The sequence below is a fragment of the Zosterops lateralis genome, assembly GCF_965231275.1.
Source record: "Zosterops lateralis genome assembly, chromosome: 1".
Lineage (NCBI taxonomy): Eukaryota > Metazoa > Chordata > Aves > Passeriformes > Zosteropidae > Zosterops > Zosterops lateralis.
The window spans coordinates 20,400,022-20,416,150 of NC_139762.1; the positions used below are offsets into that span (position 1 = coordinate 20,400,022).

Consider the following 16,129-nt stretch of genomic DNA (forward strand, 5'->3'; position numbering starts at 1 on the left):
TTCTCATTTTTAGATATGGGTATATGACTGCAGGGTTCATGAAACTGAAACTGCAAAAATGGCTTATTGTAAACACAAAAACCTATCTGCCAGGTCTAGACTGCAGAGCATATTGTGGTTATGAACCACATCTCTTACCAGCTCTGTTCTTGGGGGCTTATGACTCCAGATAATACCATAAATAACTACATTTTTGTCAAGTTTGCTTTTAAAGATTTAGTATTTTGTCTTTTAAAGATCTACTTCCCGTGTGGAATATAACAAAACACACAAGACTGTGTTTCTGAGCATATGTACTTTAACCTACTTAATAGCCACACTTGGGCAATTTTTTCCTCCCCCTAAATATGTAAGTTCAGTTTAATTTTATAAAACCTCTTCTTTTTTCCACCCAGGTATTAGAGCAACTTTAAACTCTCTGTAGCCTATGTATTCCTCCACTATATATTCAAATGCCAGAAGATGTAAGTCATCCTTATTTCTTGTTCTTTGGCACTTCTCTGCTGGAAGAGATGCAAGGAAAACAGCAACCAAGACCCAACCAAGAGCCCTGAGGCCTCACATGAAGAGGGGAAATGGCAAATATAAATTGGTATGGCAAGTGTTACAGGTCTGAAGTATCAAGCTGATATTAGCAGGTATAGTTTGTAGTTGATCAGGGCTTTCCATAGGACAGTGCAGGAAGTTGCCCCCATGCTCACCAGTGTGAGATGCCGTCCCTGAGCTGTTGATACTATGTTTGAGGAATCCTTCAGGGTTTGGAGCCAAAATTGTAGGGCAATCAGTTGTAGGAACACATATGATCAATACAAAGTTGACATAGGCAGGAGCATGGGTTAATTAATGCAGTAGCACTTTACCTGTAGGGATAAAGCTTGTTCTGAAGCTTTTAAAGGTGGCCCACATACACCTCATAGCCCCAGCCTTTGCCAAAGTCATGCTGCTCAGTCCAGTTGTGTGCTGGAGAGCATATAGCCAGACCATGCCCATCAGAGAACCTGGGCATCACAGGACAAACTGCATCACCATGGCTTCCCTGGGCAGCACTGGTTTTAAACAGATTGCAAACAAACTGGTAATTTATTTAGCCACAACACTTTCTACTTTAGCTCTCACGTACAACACGAAGCTTTAGTTACTTAAGCATGGGACTGGCTGAAATCTGCAAGCAACACGCAAAATTTCAAAAGTACCAATCATGGCTTACAGAGAAAGACAGTGATTATGGAAGTGGGTAGCAATTTCTACTGCTCTTTTGTTTGGAAAAAGGATGCATTTTGCTTTATTCACATGTATTTTTCTGTATACATCTGTAATAGCATTTCACTCTGGATTGTGTACACAAGAATATTAAAAAAATGCTATATACAGTTTTACCAAACTGTAATCATCAGCCACAATTTTTAAAGACTTGTCACAGACATGCTTCTTTATCAGATTTTGCAGTCATGCTCAATAAAATAAATAAATCCCTTGAGAACTCTCGTGCCATAACTCTAAGACATCATATTTAATTGAGATGCTTGATGAGTTACATGTTGCCTAGACAGGCGTGTCCAAGTTTCTGCCTTTGCCTGACATCAGGCTCCAAACAAGCTTTGTGCAGAATCTGCACTGTCTTTTTCAAGAGGAATACTTTGTGCACTTCACAATTACCCAGACAAGATCAAGATTTCTAAATAATATTCTCCCTCTGTTGTCTCTGAAAAGTACACCTTCAAGTTAACCTAGAGTGCAGTTGACACAACATACTCAAACATTTCAAAATTATACTAATATATTGTTTTTGTTTTGATGTTATTTTTCTTGTGTATAACTTCTAAATCTATATTGCTCTTCCAGAGTAGATTCATCCGAAGTGGAATATTGCATAAACTTGTATTTCCTTTTTTATCTTTCATCTAAATACAGGACACTAAGAAGATAAATCACAAGGCACTGCAGAATTACTTTTGATTTGAAGGGTGTCTTTTGACAATTTCAAGCAACAGAAGGGATGCAAAACATCTAAGCACTGAAAACCAGTGAAAGATTTTACCTGTGTCTCAAATCAACCCCAATCAATGGGGTTGGTGGAGTAGCAAAAAAGATAGGGAGAGGAAAAAGAGAGGAGGAATCTCAACATTTTGACCTTGATACAATTTTTTTGGATACAATTTATTGGTATATCTGTAAAAAAAAATATATATTTTTTCTCTTCAGACTCAGATTAAAAAAATAGGTAGATGAGCAGCATGTTATTTGGTGTGCAGGTTAGATATTTCAGTGCAGCTGTCTACCTAAGAGCTGGGTTTGTAAGTAGTTGTTATCAGAACCACAAATCTATTAAATGCAGTCAGTGAAGATTTGCCAGCTACTTCAGCTCCACTTCAGAACAATCCAAATACACACTTTAACTTCACTGCCTGTACTGACGATGGATGAAATCTAATTGACTAAGCACTGAAGGAACCCAGGGCCATCTGAAAATTGCAGATATGATTCAGGACCTACAGCTGACCCTTATCCTACAGGAGTGGCAGTAGACCATTCCGTATAACCACAGCCTAAAGTTATCTCAGACATCTATAGCTAGGCACCTTTCACCTTAAATTTCCAACAGCTTTGCTCACAGAATAGTTTGTGTGGGAAGACACCTTACAGATCATTTTGTTCCGATTCCCCAGCCATGGGCAGGGATACTTTCCACTAGACCAGATTGCTCTGAGTTCAATCAACCTGGCCTTGAAATCTTCCTGGGGTGAGTCATCCAAATTGCTCCGGACAATTTGGGCACTTTTCCAGTGCCTTACCATCCTCATGGCAAAGACTTTTTTCTAATATCTCCTCTAAACCCATCTTCTTGAAGCCATTTCACCTTCTACCATCACATGCCCTGGTGAAAACTTGCACATTCCTTGTCTACGCCACGTGCATCTGCTCTCAGGTTTCCAAACTGAAGAGCTGAATTTCACCCCCAATTTCAGTAATAACTACAAATAAGAAAGAAAAGCACTTGTATAGACAGTCACCTAATATTTCATATAAATATTAAATTCATGTTCATTATTGGAGCAGTGTACAGATGTGTACTACCCTTTATTGAATGTTTATATAAGGAACAAAACCGCTGCAGTGTATTTAAGAAATTACCTTGATTTCCAAGGTGATGAAATAATATGTATGATATAATATAAGGAAAATCAACATTATATACGCTGCTAGTGACTAAATGATCAAATCAAAATTCTATTTCCAGGTTTATTGAAAAAAAAAATTCTCAGGAATGAATTGCTATTTCTTTTAACTACATAGTCAGTAATTTTGACTCAACAAAGAGTTGTGGGTTTTGTTTTCTAGACAAATAGGGATGTTGGGGGCACTAGCTTATGACTAGGGAATGAAGATCCAAACAGCCTCACTAAACTTGCTATAATCCACTGTGCCAGCAAATATTATACCCCCAAAGTTATACCCTCAAAATGAACACCCACCAGGTTGTTGACCTATGTAAGCCAGGTCTAAGTAGTAGCACTTTGGAGCCAGATTATGTCTGTTCTAGCACTGAAAGACATTTTTCATACACCAGAAGAGAGGCATCCATACTTTGCCTGGAGCAGGAAGAACCTGAGAAACAGCTTGCTTTGTTATCTGTACTGGAGCAGAATGCCTCTGAGAGATATTGACATTTTATCCCGTAAGACATTTACTGCTCCGCCTAGATGAGATCAGACAGATAGGATTTCCATCTGCAATTTCTCCCTCTTCCTACTTTTGTTGCTAAGGTTACGGAAAGAATGCTCAGAAAATGATGCTTTCATTTATCAAGAAATTTAGTAGGAAATTGTGAAGAATTATGCAGCTTACTACGAATGCATGAAGCAAACCTCCAGTAACCCTGTCACATCACTCTAACTTTTGTTAAATGTTGTGCCACTGAAAGGTCGGGGGACTGTGTTTGCTATTCTTTTTCATTTTTTCTCCCCTCGTTATGCACACTGCAATTTGCTGCAAACTCTCTAAGATCTCCTATTGCCAATTTTGTTTTCCAGAAATCAGTATACTGTTTTTATAGTGATGGTCTGTGAAGACTTAGATATGCTCTACATGAACGCATGCTGGTGTTACAGAAGAAAAAAACCCAAGAAAATTCCTGGTATTTCCATTATTTATTTTTGTTGTGTGTATGAAATGCTACATCTCTTCAAAGTGTTTCATCAGCCTTTTCTTCAGCAGTTAAAACATTTAACTGGCATTTTTGGAAGAATGAATGTACATTATACAAATGGAACTTTCTTGACTCTGATCCCCTTCTTGATATGAATTTTGAGCAGTGGTTTCATTTATTATTCTCTTTGAAAAGTCTGTATAACTCACACAATCACAGTGAGGATAGATCATTGACTTTGGCATAAATACTAAATTTACAGAGTCAAATGAAGTGTCTGACCAAACCTGAAACAATGGACTTATCTGTTTACATGCCACATTTTTACTGTTTTGAGATAATAGATAATTGACTTTCCCATATTAAAGAAACATGAAAGATTTGGAGAGACACTGAGTAATCCATCAATGTCAGCAGAATTCCTCCAGCTTTGAAAATCTATCCCTAAGGACTGGTACTATCCAAACTGGAATTGTGTGGCTTAGTGTGACAACTTTTTTCTTACTTACCCAAATTTCTCTGCACAAACAACTTCGTAAAGTATTCACCCTCACACCCTGCTCCAACCAACTATGCACAATTTGCTGAGTGCTGTTAAATTAGCTAAAGCTGTTTGCTTTGCATGGGTAGAAATTAACATAATCTGCTTTTTTTGCATGACCAAACTGATACAAGTCTCCTCTCTTGAGGACACTGCAGGTGAACATGGTTTAAAAGGGTCAGAAAGGAAGTGTCTGGGAAAGGAGAGAATTCCCAGCCTTCACAGCCACACTAATATTCAGCTTCACAAGTTGAATCTATTTTCAGCAAAACCCTGCAAGCAAGAGCTGAGGCATGTATGACTGAAATAATTAATTCAGAAAGTACAAGGTCTGTTGGTTCGGCTCATAGCTCCTTTCAGTCATGAGTTCCAACATTCTGGAATATGCTTTAGGAAGTTGGAAATTAAGGATATGGAAAAATAAAATATTATCATTAAGAAAATTCAAAGGCAGATTGCTGTTAAATTCTGAATTCCCTGCCTCCTTCCTTGCTATAAAGATTCATTCTCATCAATGTGTTAAATTAAATGCCTTGTTGGCCAACATAGCTAAGCATGTGGAAATGAACTCAGGATTACAATGGAGTTCTCTTATTTAGGAGTAGGGAAGCTAGTTTTTAATTTCTTTCCTTCTCCGTCCACTCCTCCCAAGCTTAAAGGAAATAGAGAATGAATCTTTCCTCCAACCTTTTCCCTTTTCAGCTATACCTGAGTTATTAGCAGAACCATCACTTCTTGAGTTTAGATTGAGAATACTGGAAACGTTGACAGGCTCATTGCTACAACACTTTTTACAGAGCTGGCAATGCATTTAGTCCAGCTGAACATTGCAGCAAGACCCAATAAAAGTGTTAAGATAACCTTGATATAACTAAGCAATTGGTATATTCAAAAGAAAAATATATAAGGCATTTGCCTAGTTTACCATTTTGAAACAGAAAGCCTGAAAAAAGCCAAGACAGGGATATTTCAGTCTGCTGACTGGCTAGAAAGTGTGACATCACTGTTGAAAAACTCAGCTGGACAAACAGAAAATAGTGAGTAAATTAATGATTATCCCAGATTCTGTTTCTAATTGCAAGTGACGTCGTTTTTGGTGTAATTTAGCAAGAGTAGATAATTAGGACATCTAATGTATGATCTGTGCTGCTTTTCAGACTAATTCAGTTTCTGGCTCTTCTTTATAATGATTAAAAAATTATCAGTTAAATACTAGATTTAGCAGTAATTTCCAGACATTTTAGTTTGTCTTAGGGCATCACATGAAGAGCAAGCTCAAATAATTTCCCTAAGAGTACATAAAAAGGAAACATATTTTTTCCCTTGACTCAGTTTGAAAAATGTATATTCAATTTTTCTGAAAAAAACCCCTACATTCTCCATCTCCAAAGTAACAAGCTAATTTTCTAAAATAAACTCTTGAAATTTGTGAATAAAAACATTTTAAAATAATAATAAAAAACTCTGCTAAAAAAATAAAATACAGCAAGAAAATTCTATAAAACTTAGCCTTTGATTACTATATCAGGTATATAATTTAACACAAGAATTTAGCTCTCCTACAACAAAAGTATGACATCTATACATTTTGCTAAGTGGAAAACAAAAGACCATATCCACAAAACAAAACCATATATATCCACAATGGTTTCAGTGCAGCCGCACAGTTTCAAGATCCCAAGATCCTTCCTGCAGTATATCCTAAATCTCCACTGTACTTTCAAGCTCGCAAATATGAAAATATTAACATAATATTTAACTTAATCTAGTGCATGGATACCAGAAAAAAGCACAATAACAGCTGGACTCTCTTCAGTCAAACATCTTCATATAGTCCTCAGAACTGACTGGAAAAGAGAATTGGACTTGATCCTTATGGGTCCCCTCCAACTCAGGATATTCTATGATTTTGTCTGTGTGAAGCCCAGTGAGCATAGGGGACCCAGAGCAAACAATGGCAATTCCCCAATTTCCCTAGGGTCCAGTAATATGCCCTTCAGAAACTCCCTTTGTGTTTAATAACCCGTGACAAATTTGTATTCCAAGAATTTGCCTCATTCTGTAGATTTTGACATCCACAACATCCAGTGTAAATGAGCTCTGGAGCTTTTGCAGCTTCATGATGTGCAGTAGAAAGGAATCATTTGAGAGACATTTGTTTAATCCTCTAGAACATTATGGAAATACCAGAGATGTGAACAGCATATATTCCAATAGACTTCTGGACTTAAGTTACACTGGCTTAAAAGGCAGCAAGACAACTGTGTTAGAGGTATAACTGACACAGCCTATGGCAACATAAGATAGGGCCTGAAATGGCTGAAAATCTGATACAATGCCACCTTCAACTGCATTTTAGTCACAGTTATTTTAGTCTTAGAAGTTCCAGGTCTATACTAGCCAACTGAAGTTTGATCAGATTGTGAAAAATATTTGCCTAGAGGAAAAGTCCAGATTTTTCCTTCTTCTCTTGAATGAGTCATACACCAGAAATCACACATACACCAAAAACCACGTGATGTAGTAATTATTAACTGTGAACAAGAAATAATTGTACATCCCTAAAAGAGAAAATAAGAGTGAATATAACTTCTGTTATGATAACGATTTTGCAAGTAGACCTGGAAAACTTCAGCCATGTAATTAAATCAATTAAAGTGTATTTCTTGACTTAGAACTTTAAATGAACCTTAGCCAAAATCTAATGTTTCCCTTATTTCAGTCAAGGGCTAAATATTATTTGAGCTCAATAATATAGTCTAGCATCTGTTCCTAAAATTAAGCCATATCAGAAAGTAGGTACCAAAACTAAAATTGATTGTTGCTTCAGGTTTTTAGTTAGCTTTTTCCCTCACACCTTTGTAAATACAAATTTCATAACAGAAGTATTGTCCTTTTGCTCTCTAAAGAATCAGCGAATTCCTGTGACAAATTTCTGTTTTGCAAAGCTTCATTTCTCCTCACTTATATGTTAAATGCTTCAACTGAAACCTAAAATTTGGTTAAACCTTTGTACTGAACACGCATTACTTTGATATTTCATAATCAGCATTAAAATGTGACCATGCATTAAGAAAAGAATTCTGTCCCAGTGGTGGAGGGATCAATAGCATCCCTGATATTATTAAACTAAATGGTTATACAAGAAGAGTTGCCCATGGAATTAACTTGCAGTGTTGAGGATCACTGACAAGGGAAGGAAGATACAAATACTATACAAGATAAATATTTGAACTATGAATTTAAAAGGTAAGTAAGCAGGCAACTTTACACAGGCAATTAAAGGCTCTAAAAAATTGCAAGTAAGAAAACAGGTTTTAGGAGTAAAGGGGACACTCCCTTAGCTTGGGACGAGGAAAAAGAACAGAAGTACCCAGTAGACTGTGATAATAAGGATTGTTTTTCTTAAATACAGAATATGGTTGTCAGTAACTTGGAGGAACAATGGTTTCAAAATCTAGGTTATTAACACTGCTCTTTCTAAGTCCTTCTAATGCAACTGGCATTAGAGCCTTGGGATGGGAAGAAAAAAATAAGAAAAGCAGGAACAAAACAGAGGACAGAGCAAGCTTGGCCGAAATGACAGCTCACTATGAGTCTATAATACTCTTTAGTTTTAAGGCTTATTTTTCGCATGGACAAGTTGTTCTACTTTTAATACAGTGCATTAGAGAGGTAATCGCAGAATTGCCTTATCATTTGTCCAGCTGAGGGAAATTTAATCTCAACCATTTATTTTCTTCCTTGCTCAGACTTGCAGTGGGGACACAGCAATGGGCATGCTGACACTGCTGTCAGTAGCTGAGAGTAATTGCTCTCAAATCCCAAGGGCTGTAAAACTCAATCCCTTCTGTTGTTTTTGCCAGTCAGAATCAGACATCTTCACTTCCATGAGTGACTGGGACTGATAAAGGAGAAGCTCTCTTTTGGGGAGAAACTCTGGTTCAGGAGCAAAATCCAGCAAAAGACTGTTTTTTGTCAGTAGGAAATCCACAAGTGTTGTTCCAACAGGGGCAAGATGCTTTTCAGGTATAAACTACTGGTGCTGCTAAAATTTACATTTCAAACAACATCTACAGAAAGAAAAGAAAGGAGAGAAACAATGAACGAAGGGTGACTTCAGTTTGCAACAATTTTATTTTAGTTAAAAGCAATATGCAGCAGGAGATATCAGTGAAATCCATAGGAATAAATTAATTACTTCAATACAAAAAAAAAAGTATTTTGCACTGAAAAAGCCACAATTTTCTGTGTTTGCAAGTAGCATGTTGGGTGGGGTGAGGAAAATTAGATACAGTTGAGTTTGGTTTGATTTAGCATGCTCAGCATGCTGTTTATTTTCTCAGAACTGAATCTTCCTCTGTCATACAGCAGCAATCATTCATTTTGTTCTAAGACTTTATATGAAAAATTATGTTTTTCCTCCCATCTTTGCTGGTGGAAAGCAACAAAACTTTACTGCACTCAGCTCAAGCTTGACTATGATTTAATCTATTATTTTATTGCTGGATTTATTTTTGATATTTGAAGTCTGTGAAAGACTATTGTTTTGATGTAGTATCTCTATAAGGTGGCAACAAATTTGAAAGTAATTCATATGATCTAAAGTTATTTTGCAAAGTTTTTCACCTTCTGCTCATGACAATGCAAACTACATATCAGAGACTTCTCCAATTCAATTTCTTTGTATTTTCTTGTCAGTGCTTTACCCTGCACTGGTGTGACTGCAGTAACAAGGAAGACTTGTGATAAAGAGACCAAATCTGTACGTACAGAGAGACAATCTTTTCTGTATGGAGCTACACACAGCCAAAAAACATGAAATCAATTGAAAAATGATGCACATTTGAAACTATGGAAAAATTATCATGTAACATTTGTGCAATGCACAATTGCATATTAATGAATTAGTTGTATATTATTGCATTATTAAGCCTTTTCCAGTGCTCAGTAGCCAGATCTGCATAAGGAAGTACTATAGCAAAACAGGAATGGACTTGTGGATCCCTTAGTGGTGAGTAGTGGGGAACCAGCATCCATATGGAATTCATTTCAGAGATCAGCTGCTTTCTCAATAATGTAAAAAATGAACAGGCAACAAGAACCTCTGATACCCATCTTCATTATCTATATGGCCACAGGGCTTTGGGGATTAATAGAAAAACAACTGGTCACATCATCACCATGAAGCTGATTTTGTTTTAACAATATTAATACTAATCTACTTAATAAAAGTGAGTGATTATGGAGCATACTTCTCTTTACAAGAGTATATGAAGCAAGGTAGTATATTTGTCTTATTTTTCTCCTTGCTTAAAAGAAGACATGCCAAACTAGACATATTCATGAAGATGTATTTTCACACTCACTGCTTTTACAAGGACTTAGACTGTTTGCAGCAACAAATTCCACCTGACATGTTGCATTTCCTAAGCTCTATTTATCATAAGTAAAAGGCACTTCTAAATATCCTGAGCACAATAAACAAAAGCAGTAGATTACACAACAAGCAAAAAAACCCAAAACAACCCTGACCCTCAAAACAGGAAAGAATATTAAGAAAGACAGGAATAAAAAATGAGGAAAGCTAGGCTTGAAATCATGATATTGTGACATCCCAGAAATTTGAGAAACAAACTCTCTAGAAAGAAGAATTCTGACAGTCCCAAAGTTATTTCAGGCAGAAGGCTTTAATGTTTGGCTTTGTAATCCTTGCAAAGAAATCTGGCTTAGCCATGGATGCTCCTATCTTCAATGGAAACCCTCTGAAACTTGCATTTGCCACAAAGCCAAGAAGACAATTTGTTGCAATGTGCCATCAGAATCCTGTATTTTGGGGCTGCCCCTTACAGTTGGTTTAGATGGCTGACAGCATATTTCTTTACCTGTCCAAGACTATCTGCTTTGGGGCTTTTTCTCAGACTGTACCATTTGCACCTATCTGTGTAAGGTGGGATCTCACTCTTTTTTATGGTGCTATTTTGTCTCTCTTCAGAGCTTTCTCTCTCTCTCTTTAGCTATTTGATATAATGGGAATTAAGAAATAATATGTCTGTTATAGAATAAGACTCTCCTCTGCCTTTGAGCTCTTTGCAAATAAAGGAAAACCTCCATCTTTTGGAGGCTTTTTGGATTTGCAACATTATAATCTCTATTTGGCACACCATAATAATCTTTCTGAAGTAGAAGAGGAGTATTTTCAAGATAATCATAGTATTTTAATAGAGTTATATGTTAATTTTACCCTATAATTTACATTTAGCTATCAGGGCTCCTATCTGGCCTGCAGCAGAAACTTACGTCCTTTGCTTTTCTTTTGGCAACACCCATCTTTGTGGGTTTGTGCCACCACAACACTGCACCTGTGGACCACAACATTCCTATTCTCCAGCAACACAATGGGACTTGGAGATCTTCTTCTTCCCAAGGCCCTGCTATTTTCTCAAGGCCCAGCACACCAGTTATAACCACTGCTTCTGCTAGTCTCTGCAATTTAGTTCAAGACCAGTTCAAGAGAACATCTTTACTTAAAAAGAGCACATGAATGTGTATATCATTTTGTATGAGTCCTTTCCTGAATCACACTGCCAAACAAATGCAGGAGACAAAACAGGGACATAAAGAGAGACACCTGGGCTCCCTGGTGGCTACACTGCTCCATTCGGACCAGAGAGGCTGCACCCCAAAGAGAATCTCACCATTACCATCTTTACTATGCATAGGAGGAGGTCCACCCTGAGTACTGGAAAGGTGTGATAAACCAATCTACAATGCACTTGCACGGAGAACTTTAGAAGATCTGTACTTCATGCTCTCACTCAAGCTGATGTTAAAATAACTTCTGGATCAGCACTGATGGCTGATCCAGCATGGTGAATCTGTGAAGTTACAGAACAATGCCAATAACTCCAATAGGAAAAAATAAATCAAAAGTGTCATAACCTTAAAATAAAAGAAAGCCAGTGAAACTAAGCTGTGTTCCATACAGGTTTGATTTTATAATTTTTCACCTTATGACTGTATGGATTGATAACTCAAGAAATATTTAATTTTAAACAGTGTCTAGAAATTTCTGCCTCCTGTCTTCCCTTTTTCCCCCGGCTGTTTTCATTTTTGATTTTTGTTTTTAATTTATTTTTGTTTTGGTTTTGTTGGTTTTGGGTTTTTGTTTTGGTTTGGTATTTTTTGCAGGGAAGGATGAAGGTGAGAGAGGGGAAAAGGGTTTGGGTTTATAAAGCTGGAGAGAAAGTAAATTTATCATTATAAAGAAGGACAGCAAATACTATAAAGTGAGAACATGTTAATCACTGTCAGTATTCATATTAAAGAAGTCTGCATATGCATGGTAGCCTTACAAAACACTTTAGAGAAAAGAGGATCTGTAAAAAAAAAAACCAACAGTATCTGTATAGGAGAGATGTCCTCATCCTGTAGCATCACTGAATATAAGTGGCAGGTAATACTCACTTTCAGGATTTTCTTTAGCAAGCACTGCAATGTACACACAGCAAGGATCTAAAATAATCAATAAGCTCTCCAGCACCGCTGATAAGCTTCCAAGCTGCAGAAGTCTGCAATGTATGGATTCTTCCTTTGTGGATTTCTGTTGTATACTCTACCTCTTCTATAAGGCCAGGCATCAAGGGTTTTTTTGTGAGATGCTGTGCGTTGTAGTGGGGATTTTCAATGGAATCCAACAATGTGTAAAACCACAACTCTGTTATCTTACTGTGCTGAAAAGACCTTAGAAAAAGAGCTTTGCAACAGAACACAAAACCTGAATTCAATAAACTTTTCAGGTTAAGACACTGTAAGGCCATTAATCTGTCAGGAAGGATGTTCCTGGAAAAATACCATTCTATGTATATCCATTCACAAGCATTCATTTTTTCCCCAAGTCTTGCTACACATAAGTGTTAGAGGGGGACATCTGACCATTTTGCTTCATAAGAGCTTGGAACCCAACTGAATGGGAAACACTGCATAGGGATCTATGGGTAAGCCATGGAATGATCAGCTACTAAAACTTCCCTATACTTGAGATAGCTTGCACTTTACCTGCTAAAATAACTAGACGCAATATCGATCTGTGTTGTAGCCCAAAAAGGTTGCTACAGGTATGGGCAGATGCGGCTTCAACATGAAATTCAAAACTGCAATTTATCAATCAGTGAATTTCATGTTAGTACAAGCAGAAATGTAATTAGTGCTGTGCAAACTGGGAACCTTTAAAAACAAGGACAAACCACACCTCTCCGAATGCAATATTTTTTGCTCATGCAGTGGAGATTTCATTGTCTCTACACATGGGTTTTATATTACATTGTAATTTTTTTTCTTATCGTGTAAGTAACAACTCAAAATCTGAAAGCTACTTTTTTTTTTTTTTTTTTTTTTTTTTTTTTTTTTTTTTTTTTTTTTTTTTTTTCCTCTGAGAATGAGCTTCCTGGAACTGAAAAAAATCCCCACACTCTTGTTTTGGAAGCAGATTGTAATGACTGAAGATGTCAAGTGCAGTTTATTCTAAGCTGTATTTTATTGAGAAACAGGATGTAGATTTTATTAATAAAAAAACCTCAAACTCAATACTTAAAAAAACACTACCACCACAACAACAAAAGAACCAAAGAAAACAGGACAGAGAACTAATCTGGCAGCTGAACAAGAAATTAAAGGTTGAATGACACTGTAAAACAGAGGGAGAATGTCTCAAGACTTCCCATAGATGGACTCAATCCATCTTATTCTTTTGAGGACCAAAAATCAAATAGAATGTAATTTTTTGCAATGGCCAGCCTGAATTTTCTTCTAATTTCTCATTTTTCTAGGGTCTTTTCCTCTTTGTGCCTCGATATCACTCTCCAGAAAGGTCAGGCAAAGACTAAAGGTGTTTACATCAACTTCGAAAAATAATTCAATTTTATTCTATTTTAATACTACTTCCTTTTCCAGTTTTCCAGCAAGAACTGCAAAAACTGGGACTTCCCTTAACTGTATTCGAGCAAAAAAGCAAACATCTTCAAGAGCCTATCTTCTAAAGTCAGGAAGAACAGGCTCCAGCCTCAGGAGAAGAGAAAACTCCATCTTCCATGTGCTGATAAGTTCACAAATACAAAGATCAGAGGTACTCTTCCTCATAAGTGTTTGAATATCCTGAAGGAAATATCCTAATTTTGTACTTACTCCAAATCAAAGACAATAAAATTAATTAAAAAACAGATGAAATGAATATCTACCTCAATCTGTGTAGTGTTGTCATGTCCCTCTTCAAGCAGCAGGTCTGTGAAACCCCCTGGCTCCAATGAATCCTGCCCCATGCTGGCTCTGTTGGTGTCCACTGATTTGAGGGACTCGGAGTGCCTTCTCCACCTGTGGCTGCTTACATATGAATCCACCTCCACATTTTCCTCCACTCGAGGGAAGCTCTGAACAACTTCATAAAACACACCTATTTGACAAGAAAAGAAAAGCAAAACAAAGCAATGTAGTAAGTGAACAGAACATTGGTTTGCTAATCATAATTGAAAATCTATGAAGTTTTTATAAAGGTTTTGTACAACTCCATAAAATAGCCATTTGTATCCCTGATAAAGTTTTTATGGCAATGTGTTTAAAATAACTATTATACTTTTGTAAAATTGAGGAATTTGGACTAAGTTTTGTAGACTCCTCTAAACATCCTAACTATTTTATTTTTTGCTTGTTTTCTGTCTGGGAAAAGCTGTTCCTGTAATATTTGTAAGTTTAACACATGTTTACCCATAGCTGACACTTTTCAAAATAGCATAAGTCTGACAAAAATATTTTAATCACCTAAGAAAACAAATGTAGAAGAGACAGAGAAACTTTTGTACAGACTTAGGTCTTCTCATTGATTTTATGTTGAAAGAGCTTGGAAGCCCTGGTGAAAGGAAAATAAACATTATGAAAGATGTGAAATTCTCATAAGCAGCTGTTCCAGTGCATAAATAAAGCTGTCCTGCTGTATGAATGATAAACATGAATGATGTGTGAAGTCTGCAGACACCCACTATATCTTCTGCAAGGGATGAGCCGTTGGGTGGTGTGTTTAACATATTACTTTTGGACATTTTCATGCTCATTTGCAACTTTTTCATACTAGTAAAACTATCAGCAAAACAAACCTATAAAACTATCAGCAGACAAAACCATTAATTTTTCAGAAATTTTCATGTTACCCAATCCAAAATCCTAACCAAGTATTTTTCTGTTTATTTATTTTTGTTAAAGGAAGAGAGAGAGTGAAGTAAGTTTGCATATTTTGCACCAAAAATCAGATATGCTTTTCATACTGTCTTTGTGTCTAAAAGGAGAAGTAGATGGGTGCTCTGTGCTTTTGATGTGCCAGGAAGAAGGTGATTTAGTTCAAAAAACAACAACAAAAAAAGACCTCTCAAAGGAATGGCAAAGTAAAGGAAAATGCTGAAAGGATGGACTAGTAAACAATTACGTGCAGAAATACTTCCACTACTTTTTTTTAACAGAATCTTCTGAAAAAAGATGGTACCACTTCCAAGGTCCTTAATAAACATCACACATGTTGTCAAAGTATAGAAGAGATGGGAAAATAGAAAATTAGCTATCAAAGGTTTAAATAAGTGAGATTTTCCTGCATTACAGCAGGAACAGGTATAGGAACCTTGGGTATAGAAAAATCTGTTAGATGTTGCTCTTGGCATACCAGAAAGTGTTACAATACAGAAACAATACCTAATACACTTTAAGATCTATGTGGTTCCATTTTTCTATCAAACTCCCCCAAATCTGCTAAATTTATTTCCTGAGTTATTTGATCAGTCCCAATCAAGCTGAAATTATGTGAGACAAAGATGCTTGGTCAGCTAGAGTAATCAGAATTTAATTGACAAGCAAAATAAGCAATCTTAGGCCACATCTTTCCTCAGACGCCAAGAAATCAGACTTCTTTTAAGAGGTGGCTTTTTGAAGCCTGTTTCCTTGAATTTCTTAAAAGCCTTAGAACATTGTCTTCAACAAATTGCTACTGTGCTCCCTATTTTATCAGACAGTCAGCAGCCCGATGCAGAGGGACAGCTCAGCGTGTGAACCAACTTATTCCTCCACATTCATTATCAAAACCTAATCAAAGCAGCCCTCCCTGGTTCAGCTTGGAGGCACTTTGCCGTGCTGTTCTGGGGATCAGGGAGCTGCCAGACATGGCAAACTGCTCAGAGACAAGGGCAGAGAGGGCTCCCTGGCCATGCCCTGTGGTGCCGGGATGGCTCCATGGAGGCCACGTTTGTCCTGAGCCTGCGGCACCTTCTGCAGACCATGGGAGCATCACGGGCCAGGCCACAGACCTTCAGGTACACGCCTTTGGGAACTGACAGTGGTCACAACATGGATTTTTAGGATTCAGGCAGCAGCAGCCGAGCCTCTGGAAACTTAGTGCTCTCTCACTT

The 16,129-nt window shown here is 37.0% G+C and overlaps 1 protein-coding gene across 2 annotated transcripts in view; it reads right to left on the bottom strand.

The window, feature by feature from the left end:
- PLXDC2 (plexin domain containing 2) overlaps window positions 1–16,129 on the bottom strand; it is a 250,408-nt gene that overhangs the window by 121,076 nt on the left and 113,203 nt on the right. For both annotated transcript variants that reach the window (XM_083861238.1, XM_083861239.1), the window contains exon 2: window positions 13,925–14,136. In XM_083861238.1, coding sequence (XP_083717364.1) covers window positions 13,925–14,136 — 212 coding nt within the window. The remainder of the gene's footprint in view (window positions 1–13,924; window positions 14,137–16,129) is intronic.